Source organism: Pollachius pollachius, assembly GCF_949987615.1.
Source record: "Pollachius pollachius genome assembly, chromosome: 1".
In the NCBI taxonomy this organism is placed as follows: domain Eukaryota; kingdom Metazoa; phylum Chordata; class Actinopteri; order Gadiformes; family Gadidae; genus Pollachius; species Pollachius pollachius.
This window is the reverse complement of record NC_136934.1, coordinates 19,436,349-19,454,355: the sequence shown is the minus strand read 5'-3', so window position 1 is coordinate 19,454,355 and position 18,007 is coordinate 19,436,349. Positions and strand designations below refer to the sequence as shown.

The following is an 18,007-nucleotide window of genomic DNA, read 5'->3' as shown; positions in this document are numbered from 1 at the left end:
ACACAATGGCTGTATTGTGCATGCGTGTGTGCGTGCAAGCATGTGCATGTGTGTGCGTGTGTGTTTGTGCGTGTGTGTCGTGTGCATGTGCCATGGCCCACAGATATTGTGCCTGGCGGTGATGTCACCTGAAGACCTTTTTTGTGTACGTCCATAGAGAGCCCTGACAGATTGATCCAATGAGCCATCAGATTCTCACCAAGCAGGCACCTGCAACAGCAACCTGGCAAATTAAAGATGACTTATGATGAAGTATTGTGGTCTGAGAGGCAAGACAAGAACAGAAAGCGCCATGACTTCATTTGTGTCAGACTGGCACTGATGGTAATGAACTCCTGTGGTCGCGCCGGTCACTGAGCCAAGCTTTTGAAACTCAGCCAGTAAAGATTCTGCGCACAGATTGGCAAGACACAGTGCATTTACTCATTAGTCAATCACCTCTCCTGTGCTGTTCGGCTCGGCTTTTACCCGGGGAATCGCAAGTTCCTTTTGTGTCCTCAAAGCTTTTGTTGTTTATTGTTTTTTTAACAGGTTTATTGCTTTAATTTTATTTCAATTGTAATGTATTCGTTATTGTATTTATTTACATCTATTCATTCTCTATTCATAGTTCTTTACATCTCTCTACAATTCCTCAATAAAGCCTCTGGGTGTCACGTACCCGTGATCATTGAATCTGTCCCGTAAATGACCTATTTATTGAGAACGTGGAGTTGGGCTATCTGGTTACCTGTTGGGGAAGACGGCTCTTAATTGCTCCCAGTGAGTGCAGTCTGAGTACTTGATTAGACCTTGAAACTACTTCTCATGTTTTTCATTTGTGTGGTGACGACCTTCCTCCTGCTGACTGAAATCAGCCCGGGCCCCATTCCATGTCCAGCTCTCTGGAGACCCATGCCCCAGTGGCTCTGAACTCACTGCATTCCTTCTATTAAGTCAATATGCTGTTCTCATTCTCTCTCTCACGCTCTCTCTCTCTCTATTTTAGTTTATTATTAAATCAGTTTTGTAAGGCGAAAACCTTTCACCCTTCATCTGACTATTATCGCTCAATATATATGTTTTAAACGGTGCCTAAGGAACTAGGGATTCATTGTTGTTGCTAAAAATAATACAAAATCCTTCTGGTGGAACTGCAAATCGATAATGAGTTTTCTTTAGTTAAAACCCTTTACCATACAACCTATTAAACAAAACCCACACACTGTTAGTATAGTAATCGTACACCGTTGGCCATTCTCAGTGATGAACGTGAAATATAATACAGTCCATTACAATTTCAGTTGAAATGTTTAGAAGTTATAAATGCTAAACATCGGTATGTCTTTTTTATATTTTTATGTTTTGTTAAATCCAAGAGAGAGAGGAGAAAGAGAAGAAAAGGGTAGAAAAAAAGGAAATCACCAAACTAGTGCTCAACCGACTCACCTGCCATTAGCAAGATGAATTAGCCGAGTCCTCGCTACTGACAAGAGCTACAGGAGGAAAATGATCCCGGTGCCTCACAGACCTGGGCTCCCAGACACCACCAGGAAGCAGACAGGGGCCACACAGACCCCTGAGACCCAGCGGTCAGAGGAGAGAGAGGGGGGAGAGAGGGAGAGAGAGAGCAAAACAGAGAGAGAGAGAGAGAGAGAGAGAGAGAGAGCAAGAGAGAGAAAGAGACACACGCACACACACACCTACACACACGAAAATACACACACAGACACACAGGGAACATAAATAGAAGAACCCAACGATGATGACAGGAAAATTGAAAAACACAGAATATATATATGTATGTATATATATACATCTACACTTTTTTTGAAGGCATCTATGAAATCTTATTGTAAAATTGTGACACATTTAATCATCCTTTAAGCTGTGTTTTTATAAATTGTATACACATTAATATTGTGTTATTCATTTTATGAATTATACATATATTTAATTCATTGTTTGGGGTATCCATTTCATAAAGGTGTGTGTCAGCACACACTGTCGCTACCCACGTCTCATGCTAGGTGATTGGACTCAATGAGGTTTAGATTACTGGCGCGCGGGGGGGGCAGGGGGTTAAAACACGCGCCCAAACGGTCTCCATGGGGTCGGCTGGTTCAGAGGTCATGTTTAGGAGCCTGCACACATCATGCATTAACAACACATCTCTACCGCGGTCCAGAGCCGAAGTGAACCGGGGTTCATACGATTTAGTCACGTCACAACGGCTGTCTCTAGTTCCATCAAATTTGTCCGTAACACTTTTCTTCGTCAGGGTAATAGTCCCAAATGGTCCATATCTATAATCTGCTCAGATATAGTCGCCACAGGTCATGGAATGATTGATAGCATGCAAAGTATGACATCACGCCGTCGGGCAACTTTTTCTATTTTTTATAACGTTGGACCAGTGAGGTCACTGGTCTCCTAATGACTTCCTCAGGGTTTGGAGCCTTTCTTCCCCCTCCCCCTCTCCCTACTTGATGGCCTGCCCAGCACTGGCTCACAGAGAAAAATGCCCTTTTTCTTCCCTCATGCTCTCATCTTTGAATCTGTGTACTCATAAAAATGCACAAATATGCCACACTACAGGAATACTTCAATTGTAAAACAACGAATGTTGGGCACGAAGCTAACAGCGTCGCTGCAGCTCGTGACTGATGTGCCTCATGACTTATTATTTCTGTGTGATTAAATGTCCCTTCACAAGGTTTTAGCCCCGTGAGATACAAGCGCTCTGCTCTCGGCTTTGCTAGCTTAACACTCCTGTTGGCGGACAAATACGTCCTGGATATACCCGCCGCACATCTGTATTTGTTCTGCTCTGAATCATAGGTGGCCCAAAGCTGTCTTGATAAATAGCTACTCGAGGCGAGTATGGTGTATGCTCCCTGACACTATAGGTCACATAACCTTGTTGTGGGGACTAAGACTAATGCAATGTGAAGTGTCAAGTTATTATACTGAAACTAGACTGTGGAGCGGAACCCAGCCCCGGCACTGAAGGGAAGTGGAGAAACACGGCAAGGTGAACGTAAAAAGGTCACTCAAAAAAGGGAGGGAGACAGTGAGCAAATGAGAGCGTAGTAGTAGTGCGGGGGGGGGGGGGGGGGGGGGGGGGATATTATACATTAAATAGGTCTTGTGTAGGCGAGAGAGGCCACGATGTTCTCTGTTAAGTCAACGTGAAAAGTAATTGGCTGCCCGGCTCCCGTCGCGTCGCAGGGGTTAAAAAAATGCACAGAGAAAAAAAAACGAGCAGACTCCGCAGAGCCGGGCGGCGGCTGGTGCACATGACGCGCGGAGCGCAGCGTGTTTGTTTGCTTCAGCAGGACTAAATAATGCAGTAATAATCCTCCTCGCTGTGTGTCTCCCGAGCCAACGCCTGAGCACCTGTCAAGGATTGGCGGTATGATGTCTATTGAGAGACTTGCGAGAAGAAAACATATTATTACAAAGCCGAATAAACTAAAGTAATTGTCTGCAGATGGCGAAAACAAGCCACAGCTGTTATTACACTGTGAAACATGAGATATGAAATATAAATGTGGCGACGAGGGATCCAGAACAAACCGCATCGGGCCCCAAGCTAATGACGTCCCGTTCCACTGCAGCCTATAGCCAGCCATAGCTCTCCGTCCGGCGCACGCTAGCTAAATGTTTACTTGAGCTAATTACCCCAAACATCAGTTGGGTATTTTCTCTATAAGACTAATTTTACTCAACATTTTAGCTCAAACTCTTCGATGAGCTCTGGTTGCCACACTTTAACGCTCCTATGTCTCTCATCGTTAAAGGCGAATGTTTTTATTAATACGTTACGGTTCATAATGCGGGAAACACCCATTTTCATAGTTAAATCAACAGTGTAACAATGAAGATGAGCACTAAAGGTAGGAGGGAGACCGCACTGCACCGCACATCATACATGCAGGACTACAGTAGTCTACCACAAGTGACTAATCACAATTAAATAAGCTTTAGGTTAAATTCCTCAATGAATTAGATGCTTAACACCCATAACCATAGGAACAGGACAAGATGGACTGAGGCTGTTTTTAATCAAAGGCATCTGCTGTTGGATTCAGGCGCTATTAAAGCTTGGGGACGCAATTTATTTTAAAAGCATTTTTTCTCTTATTTGTTGAGATTTTCTTTGCATCCCAACAGCAATCCATAAATCCAACACTCAAAGTAAAAATAATATTTTATCTGTGGCTGTCGCAGGCCTGTAAAAAGTATGTCCAACAATTTCATACGGCCCGAATGAAATGATTGGACGGCCTCCCGGTCTGTCTACCTACCTAACCGGCTTCCTTTGTGCGCTCTACCCATCAGCTCACTCTGGCAGGCTCCTACAAATTGCGTACCCCAGCTTTAAGCTTTGATGGCAGTCCCATTTTCATAATACACACTGCATTCTACATAGATTCCCCAACATCTACGCCACATCATTTAAAACTCTCTCCCCTGATACTATCCCACTATTCTTCCATTGAAACGTAGTGTCATTATTTGGGGTTGCATAGTTGATGTTGTGATGGTGGTGTTTTGTTATTATTGTTGTTCATATTTTTTATTCGCGTCCTTTGCTTGACAGATTTGGCCCCCGACCAGATGGATAATTGTTTGTTGAAATTGGAAACCTAAAAAAATGATTTTTTGAAAGTAAGCATTAACCACAGCTGAGACAGGGTCTGATAGGTGCAGTAGGGGATACGGATAAACACACACACATTTTATGACGTCTCAAAAGGTGATATATATATATATATATATATATATATATAAATATATATGTATAGTGGGTCTCTCTGTATATATATAGAGATATAGATATCTATATACACACTGTACACACTGTCTATATGAGATCCAGTGGTGGGTTTTAACAACCTTTGAGCGTCACTTATGCAATGGAAAACTAACGGCCTCGTCTCAATGGTCATTGAATAGGAAATGTGAAATGAACTCGGACGAGTGGAGATGTAAGGATATGCAGGGATCAAATGTTAATTAACTTGACTGTTTTAATCTCAGAGGCCACTCACTCTCTCCCTCTCCCCCCCCCCTCTCTCTCTCTCTCTCTCTCTCTCTCTCTCTCTCTCTTCCCCCATCTCTCTCTCTCCCCCTCTCTGGCCGTAATAGTATCGGTGCTTGTGATCTGGTGGTATAGTCAGTAGGCCCCCACCATGGTCCATTATACCCCTATTGAATTAATCAAAGTGCTTTACAGTGAGTCCTCAGCTCAACGCAGCGGCTCTATTAGCATCTCTTATTATTACACTCCAACAAAGAAAACAGACATAATCGCTATGCTAACGACTGCCCACAGAATACACAGTAGAATAGAGCACATTTACACAAACAGCGCCTGCACATTCAGAATTTAAAAATGTATTCTGGGTTTAATGGAATCGTACTGCAGCAGACTGAGGTCTATAACACAGAGCACTTAATTTCATTACATCAAATATGAGTAATGTTGCACAGCCACACCTGATTTCCTCTGTGTGCATGTGTTTGTGTTTACACGACACTAAGTCTCCAAGTCATAAAGACTTTAGAAGGGCTTTTTATTAATCAAGCTTTTAGACTAAACCCATTTTAACTTGATATCAGAATTGCGATTCAATAACTGTGCTTACATTTTAATGTATAAACAATTAATCTATTGAAATGTAACGCAGGCCTTTTAAACAAGGCGGAGCATTGTTCAATGCAGTGAATCAGCAATAAATCATACCATGAAAAAAATTACATTTCACGTTTAACATAATGTGGACTCCCCCTTAATAACATAAATTATATCTTTCTTTAATTTAATTGGCAACGGCTCTGTTGCATATTGCTAATATCACTCAGTATTTCCATATTTAATGATGCATGCTTTTCATGGTGAGTTTTACTTAGAAAATGTCGTCTTTAATGAACCTTAGTCAAAGCTCTAATAGGCATAATCTCTGAGAATTTCACTTCTTTATTTATAAATGTTTAAGGCCAATCGTGCTAAGTGCCATATTTAACATTCAATAGCTCCGTCCTGACGAAGCAAATGTATCTATTTGTGAAGGTAGAATGAGCAAATAGATTATAATCAAAATAGCAGGGTATAATACTTTAAATGGATTGAAAACCACTCAGAGAAGACTGTTTTGCATTATTAATACAAAGTGGTTTGAAACAACATAGTTTGCAATAAAAATGATCATTTCCTAACATTAAATTATTCGTCTTATTTCACAATAGTTGTGTTTTTGATACACAGCTGTATTTAAAAGCGCAGTAAAGAAAATAATAGTATTTCTTTTTTGCTTTTCAATCTGTATGACTATTAATGGCATTTAAACGAGTACATGTTGTATAAACGTATTACCTGTTTAAGGTGTCTGGCACGGACGGGCTTTAATAACATAACAGAGACATAGTTCTCCAGAAAGGTGTTCTTCAATGGGCTTCTGCGCTGGTTGAGTGGAGAAATAGGGTCTTCCGGGACTCGCGCTCAGCAGCACAGGTCCCCTGCTTGGGCTAACACTCACAGCTCTCTCCCTGCCTCTCCCTGCCTCACTCTCGCTGGCTCTCCCTGCCTCACTCTCTAGCTTGGCTTGGAAAGAACAAGAAGTCAACGGCAAAGAAAAATAACCCAATTAACGATTATGGATCCTCTTAATGTCTCCTTTTTGGAGCTTTCATACCTCAAATGAAACGTAGTAATTCAAACTAAGATTTTTAAAAAGCCACGACGCTATATACATGGGTTATTATGTGAATCAGTCTCAGTCTATCTTTTTTTTATACCTACTTAAACACTTAAGACTGGACAAGGGCATGCACACACACACAAAGTGATGAACTTTGCTCGGAATATGAGCAGAGATTGATATGAATATTCCCATTGGCTGGCTGACCAATGATCCATTAAGGCAGCCGTTCCACCAAAGAAAGACAAAAGAAGCCAGAGGTGGCTGACATCAGTGCCTTTCTTTGTTTGCTCCAGTGCTACCACGCACAAGGGATGTACCAAGGGTTTTTACCACGATACCCTGATGTAGACCCAGAGCATCGGTTAACAATCCAACTGTTCAAAATGACAGAATGCTTTTAATTGATCCTTTCATTTAGGCACAGTGTAGTGACTTCATTAAGCCACAGAATAAACAACATAGCTAAATGATGTAAAGTTGTGTTTCGGTCTCTGACGTCGTTACCATGACCTGTTTGAAGAACAGCATCAGTGTGGACCAACAGAGACCATTCTCCCATGGTATGTGTGACATAATGGCCCCTCAGGAATGGGAGCCTGGAGCCAACATGGAGCAGGCAGTAATGACACGAGTGTCTGGTTTCCATCATGAAAGCAAAAAGGTTTATTCATGTTTGAAATTACACAACTACCACAAGGAAGACCTTTCAGTCCAGGGTGTAGTCTGGTTAAAAAGAAACACTAAACATTTGTATTACATTAGAATCACTGCCACAAATCATTTGCCATGACTTTCAGTTTCAGAGTCACATACAATAGAAAAAAGAGAAAAAGAAGTCTAGACTCTGTTACACAGAGCCAGAATGTATAGAATGTATAGTTGTGAATACTGAAACCTCTATGCATTACAGTTCTTAGAATTTTTTTTTTCAGTTTTTGCATGATTTAGTAACAAGATGAGCAACATTCAAAATGTTCTTTAGTATTTACAACAGTTTCACTGTTTGGTGTTAATTGATTAACGTCCGTGGCTCCGCCCACAAACGCCACGCAGCAACACAATTCAACCCCGGCCCCGTACCCACCCCCGCCCACGGCCCCGTATCCATGGAATTAATATTAGCATTTGTTTTTTTTTTTTATTATTTGAGGTTGCTTCACAGCAACTATATTTTATTAAAAGATTAAAATATACATTAGATTACATGGAGAATGGAGAGTTTACAATGTTACACGTGTAACAACATAACGACATGAAAACAAGAAGAATCCGGACGGAAAGAAAGGGTGGCGCATTGTTCAGAGGTAGTAGGTGAGCACACTAATCTACAGAGATGTTGGGAGTAGATTGGTTCGTATGGATCATGATGAGGTAATAAAGCTGTGTATTGATTGGTGGGATGGATAATTACTCTCAGCATTTTTTTCCCCCTTTCTTATATATATTTATATAGTATATATATATAGGGTGGTACTTTGTGTATCAAATGGACCAGTTGGACTGTGAAGGATTTATCTCTCGGTCAGACCAGTAGTGGAAACACTCCCATTAGTGGCCAGAAAAAAGATTACAATAGTTTACATACAATATGTACATACCTCCTGTCAAATGATATTCCATGGGAAGTTGTCATAGTGTCATGTTCAAATAACGCAATCAATATACATCTTTATGGTCCAGAGTCCGAATGGTCTTTTCCTTGTGTAAACCCAGTGAGCCAACACGTAGCTGCAAGGCAAAACTAATCTTTAAAGTAACTGCAGACCTGCCATCGGGCTGTCAGCGCCAACGCTGTTGCAGGACGAGCTTGCAGGACAAGATTGCAAGCACAAAGAAAAACATTGATTTAATCTGTGTATTGTAAGAATAAGGGGGAACACTTGTAAAGACAAGCCAATGATTGGTCATAATAATAAAAGACAAAAACAGAATACGAATGAGAAAAATAATAACAAAGTCTCAGAGAACATCAAATTAGTCTTTAAAGAATGTCTGCTGTGGCCAACGAGCAAATAGAATCTGGAAAGAGAGGGTTGCTTCTGATTTCTGTACATTCCTGTGCCTACCCCTACATCAAACAACAGCAAACAGCGGAAAAAAACAGCATGAGAGAGAGAGAGAGAGAGACAGAGAAAGAGAGAGGAATGCTAAAAGTCCAAGAAACACTGTTTTCTTGACGGAGGATGGGGTTCCTTGTGGGCAACGTCGATGTGGGGGAGGGGGGAAGGGGGGAGGGAGGGGGGTTAGAGCGGTTTTCGAGATACAGGAAAGAATTAATTGTGGAGTTGAAGTATGTCCTCTTGAAGTTGGTCGGCCCGTAAAGGAGTCTGTGCCCAGCTTGGGGCTAAGATGCACTAATAGCAGATCAATTGGAGGTATCAGAGTGCACACTGCCAGGTCCTTCCGTCAGAGATATTACAGAAGAGGGAGTTGTTGCGTCTTGCCATCCGCCGTTAGCCTGAAACATAAACACAAAACAGACCTTACAAAAAAGGTCACGTGTCGCCGAATCCACTGATGCATTTCCGTCTCATGACCCTTTTAAGTCTTCTGTCCGAACACCGCTCCGAGCGAGCATGGTGCGAAAACCGGAAATACAGAGTACGCAAAAACGGCCACAAAAAATCACTATCATCTGTGTAGCCGTTGTACACGAGAGTAAGCGGTTCATGGGATGGATCCGGAATGACTGCAGTGACATCAACTAGAGGGAGAGCGGGAAACTCGGCCGTCTTCTGCATCCAGACCAATGGGGTCGGATCCCTGGAATCAGCATCTAGGCAGATCCCAGCCGAGGCAGACAGCTTGTCGCTACATATTCTCCTGTCAGTCAGCGGGAGGGAGAGGGCTGGGGCAGGGGGGAAGTGAGGACAGCTGAGTGGAAGAGACGGGGGGGGGGGGGGGGGGGTCGGTCCTTTCCAAGAGAGCCAGTCTGAGCCAGGCTGACTTTGCAGTTGCTCCAGGCACGACCTAGCCTTTACTGGATCCCTGCTACGTCACCATAAACAAAGCTAAAGGTTAGCGTATGCTAATATATCTAAGGCACAGCCACCGTTTCTTCTTCTTCTTCTTCTTCTTCCCGTGGCATTAGCCTGGTGCTTTGGCTCATTTTAAAGGGGAATTAGGCATAGTTATTTAAATATCAAGCTGTGTGATATGAGCGATGTGGCAACGACTTTGATTTAGATCTCAAGCCGAGATTACAGCCTTAAAAAGTAGTCTGTTTGTTCCGGTTTTCCGTGACTGCTCAGTGCACATCACGGATGTGCTATCTGTGTTCTCGGCCCATCATGTCGGAGTGTGTGGGGGTCTAGGCTCCAGATGATGAACATTCGGGGGGAGAGTGAGAAATCTTTGATCCTACTCGGGCCTGACACACGGAGGAGCTCCGAGCTAAAAAGGGCTCTCAACAAAACGGAAATGACACCGAAAAAACATGCCATCCTGTAGAAAAATAATAAAAAAAACACTTCCATGGGTGTTCACAGGCAACCGCGGTCACGAGAATCGCCTTTAGATTTAATATTTTTGTCATTGTTTGTGCAATGATGTTTATGTTTATGTGTGTGTGTTTGTGTGTCACCCATTTTCAAAATTATTAATGAACCTTTGTGTCTGAATATTATACACCTACACACAAGAATAGAGAGGAAGACAAAGACGCTCCCCGACACCCTATCGCTCCCCTTCTCGCACTCCTTTCCCTTTGTCCTTTTTCTCATCAACCAAATTAATTCTCCTCCCTTTGCTCTCGGTGCTGCGATGACGGCAGATTATGCGGGGGTCCGTATCGAGGCCTCCCATCAGCGCAGATGGGAGTCATGTCTGGAGAAACAGGGCTGGGGGCCGTCACGTGTTTCCTATGTTATCACGGAGATAAGGCGTGGAGAATCCACTGGAGCAGTTCAAAACAGCCCCTGAAACACACGCAGAGGCGCCCGGGAATGCTCCCGATCTCGTCTGGCCGTCTGACGAGTTTGAAGTGTTAGCTACGATGCTAATAAAGGGAGTGTGTTGCCAGTTCTTGTATTATTATTGTTGTTGTATTGTTATTATTTTGATTAGAAATAGTAGTACTAGCAGTAGTGCTAGGACTAGCCTCCTACTAGTATTTTTGTAGTAGAGGCAGTCTTGTTAAAATGTCTATGCCTCTGCTTGGTTGTGGGTTTTATCCATACCAAATGGGGTTGCACCAAAAGATCTGCAGTCAGATATTTTCCAGACATAACTCCCTGCCTTGTATGAGAAGCTCAACTACCAAGGGAAGGGTTTAATAAAGGGTTTCCCTGCCCCTGAGTTAGCTATAGCGTTTAGCCTGTGGGTATCTTTACCATACATCTAATACAGTACAGGCCGCCTTTATTTGGATAAAGTCGTAGCCGCACCGCCTCTCCACAGGATGCAATCAATGGATTACATTCTTTTCCTTCTTCTTTAGGGTCCGCAAGTTACACTGAATTACCAATTTGTCCATTTGTTAAGGGGGAAAAAAGGAAAAAAGCGTGTTGCTTAATGAGAATACGACTGAAGATAATTGCGCCGCTTGCAGATCATCTATCCGAGAATGTCGGACCGGAGGGGTGTGTGTGTGTGTGTGTGAGTGTGTGTGTGTGTATGTGCCTGCGTGAACGTGTGTTTGTGCGCGTGTGTGTGTGTGTCAGCGTGTGCGTGTGCATGTGTGTGTGCGCATGTGCGTGCGCGTGTGTGTGTTGTGTGTGTGTGTGTGTGTGTACTCACGCTCAAGCCATGTGGACTGTACATAGTGTTCCCCCGGAGAGCATCACTGTATCCGGCCGTCTGACTGATAACATGACGCAGGGTATCCACCTGAGGGAGGGGGGAGGGGGGAGGGGGGGGGGGGGGGGCACAGACAGACAAGACAAGGGCCACCAGGCGGTCAGCTCTCTAGGCGGGTGGGCCATCGCACACAGACACACACACACATATAGCACACACACGCTGACACACGTCTGGACATGCTAGATGACTGAACACACACTACACTGTGCTGGGGAGGGATGGGGAGGGGGGAGGGGGGGGGTCTCAAACTACAAACATAAACGTGTGGGGGGTAAGATAATAAAATACACATGGAGACCGTTGAGATGGTGAATGCGGCCAAGCCAGAATCTCTAGGTTTGTATCTATTTAAATGACGGACTGTATTTGTTTATAAGTCAAATAAAAAAAAGGAAAACAATGAGTCAAAACATAACACGATCACAGAAATGTTGTGTCCTCCACAAAGCAAGAGAGAGGTGAGGTGTACATTAAATGCAGAGATGTTTGTATTTTATATTTATTCTAGCTTTGGCAGAGGGAGAGTATGGCATATATGAGGAAATGAGTGGATGGCTTTAGCCTTGTCTACTCTGTGGTTGTATTCAATTCACATAATGGAAGACAACATTGACAACAAACGATAACGAGATGAGACAGTAATATAGATTACATAAAAAGGGGGGAAACACAATACCGTAAACCCAACACCAACCCAAGAGCTCAAGTCAAAGCCAGATGCATTCAGTGAATGACTACGCAAGTCCTAGAGAAAAACTCTTAAGAAAAGAAATCCAAATTGCAAAAAGAATAATGTTTTTTTTTTTGTGTGTGTCTTTTTTGCGTTGTCCATGATAGCAATGGGGTGGGATTCAACTCTTTCTTGCAGAATATTCCATCCAAAGCGAATTAGAGTCAGTAAGCACGCCGTGTTCAACCCAAATCAGGACGGCTAACGCTGAGTTACGCTAGATTAGCATCCGGGGGCTCATTTAAATGGCTCCTTTAAAACAGATGTTCCCGATTTGTGGGATCTTCTTCGTATGATTTTGGATTTTTCTTAACTGGTTGTTTAGTTTTATCAACGGTGCTTCAGACTGCACTGTGGATGGCTCAGCACACAGGCAAAACAAGGACGGGTCTCTCTGTCCCTGCTTCAGAATCCTACCTGGGACTGTACATTGGCTCCGACTTGTGCCCCTTGGTAAGAGTGCCCATTCAGACTCTGCATGCCCAAGAACCCCATGTCCCCAGAGTGTGGGAGGCTAAAAGACCCTGCGGAACCTGGGAACGGAAGACGTCAGTAGCTCAATACAGATATGGAGAGAGAGAGAGGTCTACGTGGGAGAGCTACAGACACACACACACAGACACACACGCACGCACACAACACAACCAACCGAGGTGCCTGTTGGCACGCCAAGCTGAGGATGGAGACATACATGTTGGAATGCAGGAAGAAAAACCCCCCGGAAAGCAAGCAGACTACAAACGATGGCGGAGAAGAAAGGGCCAGAATGAGAAGTAGAAGAAGAAGAGGATGAACACCACCGAGGAAGGAATGCCTGTGATTGTTGGGAGGGTAGGATGATGGATGCGGGGGGGCACGAACAATCACATGACACAGGAGACTTTGGGTGTACAGGTGGTTGCATACGGGCCCAGATGTTCCACATCAGCCACTCCACTACACCACTATCTATAATGGCACTGGGCAGAACACACGGCAGATGACGAGAAGAACAAACACGAAAGCTTATGAAAAGAGCAGTACCAGTGAACATGTTGGTTAAAAGAGTGTTTTTGCTCTCGGCAGAATCCAGCTGAAACTCCTCATCTTTCATCTGGAATCCTGGGTGCGAGAGAAAGGGGACCACTTGGTGAGCTTACCACACCTTCCCAGCAGTGCTCACATACCTGCACCGTATACACTCAGCAAGGCATGAACTTCAAACACATCGGGCCAAAGCATGCTCCCAGTGTCTCCACCCAAAAATAACATTCATGCGAACTGAAGCCGGAGGGGGGGGGGGGGGACTTTTATTACGTATTGATTTAGAATACCCTCCTCCCCCCCTCTGACTGCCGCGACAATGACGCTCCTGCTTTAGTGTAAAGTCAAAGCCCCTCGGTGGAGTTACATACCCTTACAGGACCACACAGGAGGCTGAGGCAAAACAGCCGAGCGATACGGAAAACGCCCCCATGACATCATTCCCTATTTTATCTTCAACCCTGACACCCCTCAAACCCCCCCCACCCATATCCCCCCCCCACCCCCACACACACACACCCCTATCCCCCCATGTATACAAAAAAAAAAAAAAAACCCAAACAGAACACGTGTGTTCTCAGTTCACAAGTCAGGAACGCTATTGTTATGCATGAGTTTGCATGCTCGCCGTCAACTGTTTTCCTCCCGAGACAGGAGACACTGCGATCCCCCGGGCTGGGGGAGGAGGAGTGGGCCAGGGGTGGGGGGACCCGAGTGCCTGTCACTCTTGCGGCGGGCTGTGTGAACGATGCATGAGTGGGTGCGGCAGGTAGGCGTGTGTGGGGGAAGGCGGTCATGGCGGGGGTTGGCGGGGCGGTCGGTGGATTTGGGGGTGTTTTTTCTATCCTCTCTGGGCCGGGGGGGGGGGGGGGGGGGCGCTGGGCTCATGTGTCTATGTGCTGCTGCGGAGGAGGAGGAGGAGGAGGAGGAGGAGGGGGCGCCTACCGGAGTTTGGGGTGGTGGGGGAGTTGGTCTGGCTGTTCTGAACGGCCGCGGCGGCTGCGTGCGCCGCAGTGACTGCAGTCTTGGCGGCGTACAGGTTGGCTTCCTCTTGGAACTTGCCTATGTTCTTCTTGTACCGGATCCGCTTGTTGCCGAACCAGTTGGACACCTGTGGTGGTTAAAGGGGGGGGGGGGGGGAATGATTTGGAGAGGGGGGTGGGACAGGGAGTGGGAGCGGGAGGGAGAGAGAGAGAGAGAGAGGGGTGGGAGGGAGAGAGGCGGGGAGGAGTCAGAGACGTCAAGCAGCCACACAGCATTGTGCACTGAGCAGTGAGATTGTTTCAAGATGTCATGTTTGGGTCCATCAAGCACCCAATTCCCAGCCCCTGTGCTGTAATGTCCACTGGGTACGCTAGCTAATTAAGCCATAATCAGGAATCACTTGTGTCGTCTCTCCCAGACAAGGGGGGGGTCCTGACTTGCTCTCTCTTTGTCTCTGGATGAAACCAACACACTAGGGGGCCCCGGTCCCACTGCACACACACATGTCTGCAAGAATTACTTTGACTCCTTCCTATCACATAGCAAGAGATGGTTGTGGTTTGAATTCCAGAAATAGTATTATTCCTCTTTCAAACCCTCCTTCAGATCCACCGTGGACATCATCCGAGTTTCGGCGGCACAATCTATTTTGGCGACGAGTCGATGAGTAAAAGCACGTTAACGATTATTACCACCAATAATTTATCGCTAGAGTTACGTCGGAGTTGAATATTCATGAACTCATATTGATATACATACGCAGGACAATGTAAATATTTACCAAGGTGAAATACTACTACCCGAGGCTTGACATGGTGGTGTAAGGGAAGGGTGTATATTTAGTTTTAACCATGGCTCGCTGCTAATTAAGGGAGGGCATTAAAACAGAAGGACATCGGCCGCGCCACAAGTCAGAGAGCAGCCAGTCTTGGGAGGGTGGGAGCCCTGTTTTGGAGGGCTGCTTCCCTGCAATAACAATGGAATAATAATGCGATGATGCTTGTTTTTAATGGTCCTATAAATTAAGGTGCCTTGTTGCTGTTCTGCCGCCCCCACCCACAGCCCCCCGAACCCCCCCACGGCCGGACCAGCCGAAGAACAGCTGCCCGTAATGACGCTTTATTTAATTTCCAACCCGTGTGCTTAAATTTTAATATCTTCAGCCTTGCCCGCCAGTGGTGCGCCACGAAAAAAGGGAAAAAATAAATATAGAAATAAATAAATAATATAGACTGCCTTTGCAGGACATCAGATCATTTCCGTCCGGCATGTCTCTGTGCTCTAAATCTTTAATATCCAGGCAATTAAAATTAATGACCATTCAGGCGAGGCCCTACTGTTGGCAGGGCTTCCTTGACATCAATTGTTTGATGGGTTTACCTAGAGGTTAAACTAACAAGCAAGGTTTAATTGGAAGCAATGAAAGCTCTGGCCATCATCCGTTTTACTTAACCTGCTTGTAGAGGAAGCCGGGGCCACAGAGGATACACCAGGAGCCCACTTGCCGCCCACAGAATGCCCCCCAACGCTGAGGCAACGTATAGCAAATGCATCACTGGCCTAATCAGTCTCTTTGAGTCTAAGTGTTGCCATGTCAGGGGAATGCTTAAAACGCCTTTAAAAATGCAACAAAACTGCTTCAGCAAAATTGGCAAAATCTGCCTTTCACATCATGGTGTTTTTACAGCAGTCGTGCTGATGGGTGACATTGACTGATGAGACCAGTTTTGCCATTAATCAGACAATATTGTCTTAACCAGATATAGCTGTGATCAAGTGTGGCAGTTGTAATGGAGTCCTATAGCGCTTGATGAAGAAGTTGCAGATTAATCATTGACATCTGATGACGTGGTCGAACGCTGGCCCGGTGACAATCTCTTCCCCCCCCCCCCATGTATGGTGTGTTATTGCAAACCCCGATGAAATGTTTGGTATTCCGCCACCATTCCTCATTCCTGCACACATTGCCCACTGAACTCTGGCTGTAGTGATTCCCAGGTTCAGCGAAACATTGAGCAGACGCCGGGCTGTGCTGTGTGAGGTGTGCTCCACAAAGCCAATCTACAGAACTAATTCACTTTTATCTTGTGCTAGGCCGTGCATTCAATTGACTTCTTTGTGTCGCGGGAGCCCAGGGTGTGAGACTGGATTACCTGACCTCAGCAACCTCAGAGGCTGCAGTTGTATAATGACCACTGCGCGAGCCCCTTGGATGAACACGACACCAGGGCTCGCTGTGCTAGCCACTGGAGAGCCACTGTGTGCTTAATAATTCAGACGTTTCCAACCTATTCCAGGCCATTGCGCGCCTTCCGTCAATGAAAATAACTACGATATGTTTATGATCGTATGGTTACCAAACCCTGTCTAACTTTATTCTTAATTACACATACAAAGGTTGCCACCCCAGCCATCAATTATACATAGCGCATTAACAAAACATTTATTTACTCAAGGCTCTCTTCTTCAGAGGAATTATAATGATGTGAAATATTGATAAGTGTCTGTCAATTGCGAGGGTAATGTTACTGATGTAAATCCATCTCTACGTCAATAAGGCTGCTTTTTGGTCTGATCTTAGCAGGATTTCCTCTGCATATTAAAAGAACAGCCATCTTTCCTATCACCTGTCTGGAAATTGAATGAATCATGGCCTCTGGCGCATCCGTAAACCCTGACCCCAACCATGGCCATCTCATCTCAAGTCCTTTGTTTAGCTACGTAGCACAGCTATCCTACAGAAAATGGCAGCGATAAATGCAAACATTGGCACTCGATAACATCCATTACTTAATATTGAATATATATCTGTACAATTCAATAGACCTTCCCTTGTATGCATTAAAATCCTCCAGAAAATGAAGTCAAGGAAACACGTGTAGTTAGACATTTGACTTTCTTGTGGTCCGTAAAATAATAAAAATAGAATGATATGGGTCTCAGTGCAAGCAGGCAGGAGAAGAATCTCCATTACCTCCTCAAAAACAATATAATAATGTATGTTAATATTGTCTAAGGTACTTCAAACCATGTTAAGAATTTAATCTGTAATAATGTTTTAATCAAGGTTGCCATGCCACCACATAGGGTCACACAGCTACTCTGACTACCGACCGCCACCGTGGGTGATGTATCCATCGGTGGGAAATGTGTTTGGGCTCGCACAAAAACGAGCCGCTGTGTTCCAGCCTCAAGAATAGCTTCAGTGAGAGGCGTGTGAATCACAGAACGCTGTGCCGTTCGTTCTGCTGTGGACTTAATGATATCACACTTTACTGTAGGCTTGGCATCCTGTTGAGCCCTTAAGAATGTGTTTCTCACTTACGACGAGCCACGGAGCTAAGAATAAGTCAATAAGAGAGTCTGCTGTGCATCCCTCCCTGCTGGCCAGGGGAGAGCTCGGCTAATGGGGCTTGAGATGAGTTTCAAGTGAGCTTCCTTAAAAAGCCCCTCTGCACACTTCTGCATAGGATGATTTGTTCTCAGAGCGGGGAGGGGGGGGTTGGCTCCTCATTGGCTGGTTTAGAGAGGCTCTTTAAGCGATAAGACTTTTGATTAGTGAGGGTCAGGGGCCAATCACGAAGAAGCACAGATTGTACGTTTAGAAGAGGTGTGGTGGGTGGGGGGACAACATAACAAAAACACAGGGTGCATCTTCAAGAGGACAGAACTAGAAGAGGCTCTACCACAAACAAAAACCAAAACAATGTACGCCGAAGGTTATACAAATCATACAGCATAAGTTGAAACAAAGAAAGAAATCATGTATAACATGTAACAT

The 18,007-nt window shown here is 44.8% G+C and overlaps 1 protein-coding gene across 5 annotated transcripts in view; it reads right to left on the bottom strand.

Moving 5' to 3' along the window:
- Nucleotides 1-9,054: 9,054 nt before the first annotated feature.
- pbx3b (pre-B-cell leukemia homeobox 3b) overlaps nt 9,055-18,007 on the bottom strand; it is a gene marked incomplete at both ends in the record, with an annotated part of 75,200 nt that continues 66,247 nt past the window's right edge. For 2 of the 5 annotated variants that reach the window (XM_079740524.1, XM_079740525.1), the window contains 4 exons: nt 9,055-9,147; nt 11,427-11,516; nt 12,637-12,752; nt 14,188-14,353. In XM_079740524.1, the coding sequence (XP_079596650.1) occupies nt 9,055-9,147; nt 11,427-11,516; nt 12,637-12,752; nt 14,188-14,353 (465 nt within the window). Of the gene's footprint in view, nt 9,148-11,426; nt 11,517-12,636; nt 12,753-13,242; nt 13,321-14,187; nt 14,354-18,007 lie in introns of those variants that run through there. The other 3 variants (XM_079740521.1, XM_079740522.1, XM_079740523.1) reach the window with 2 other exon arrangements.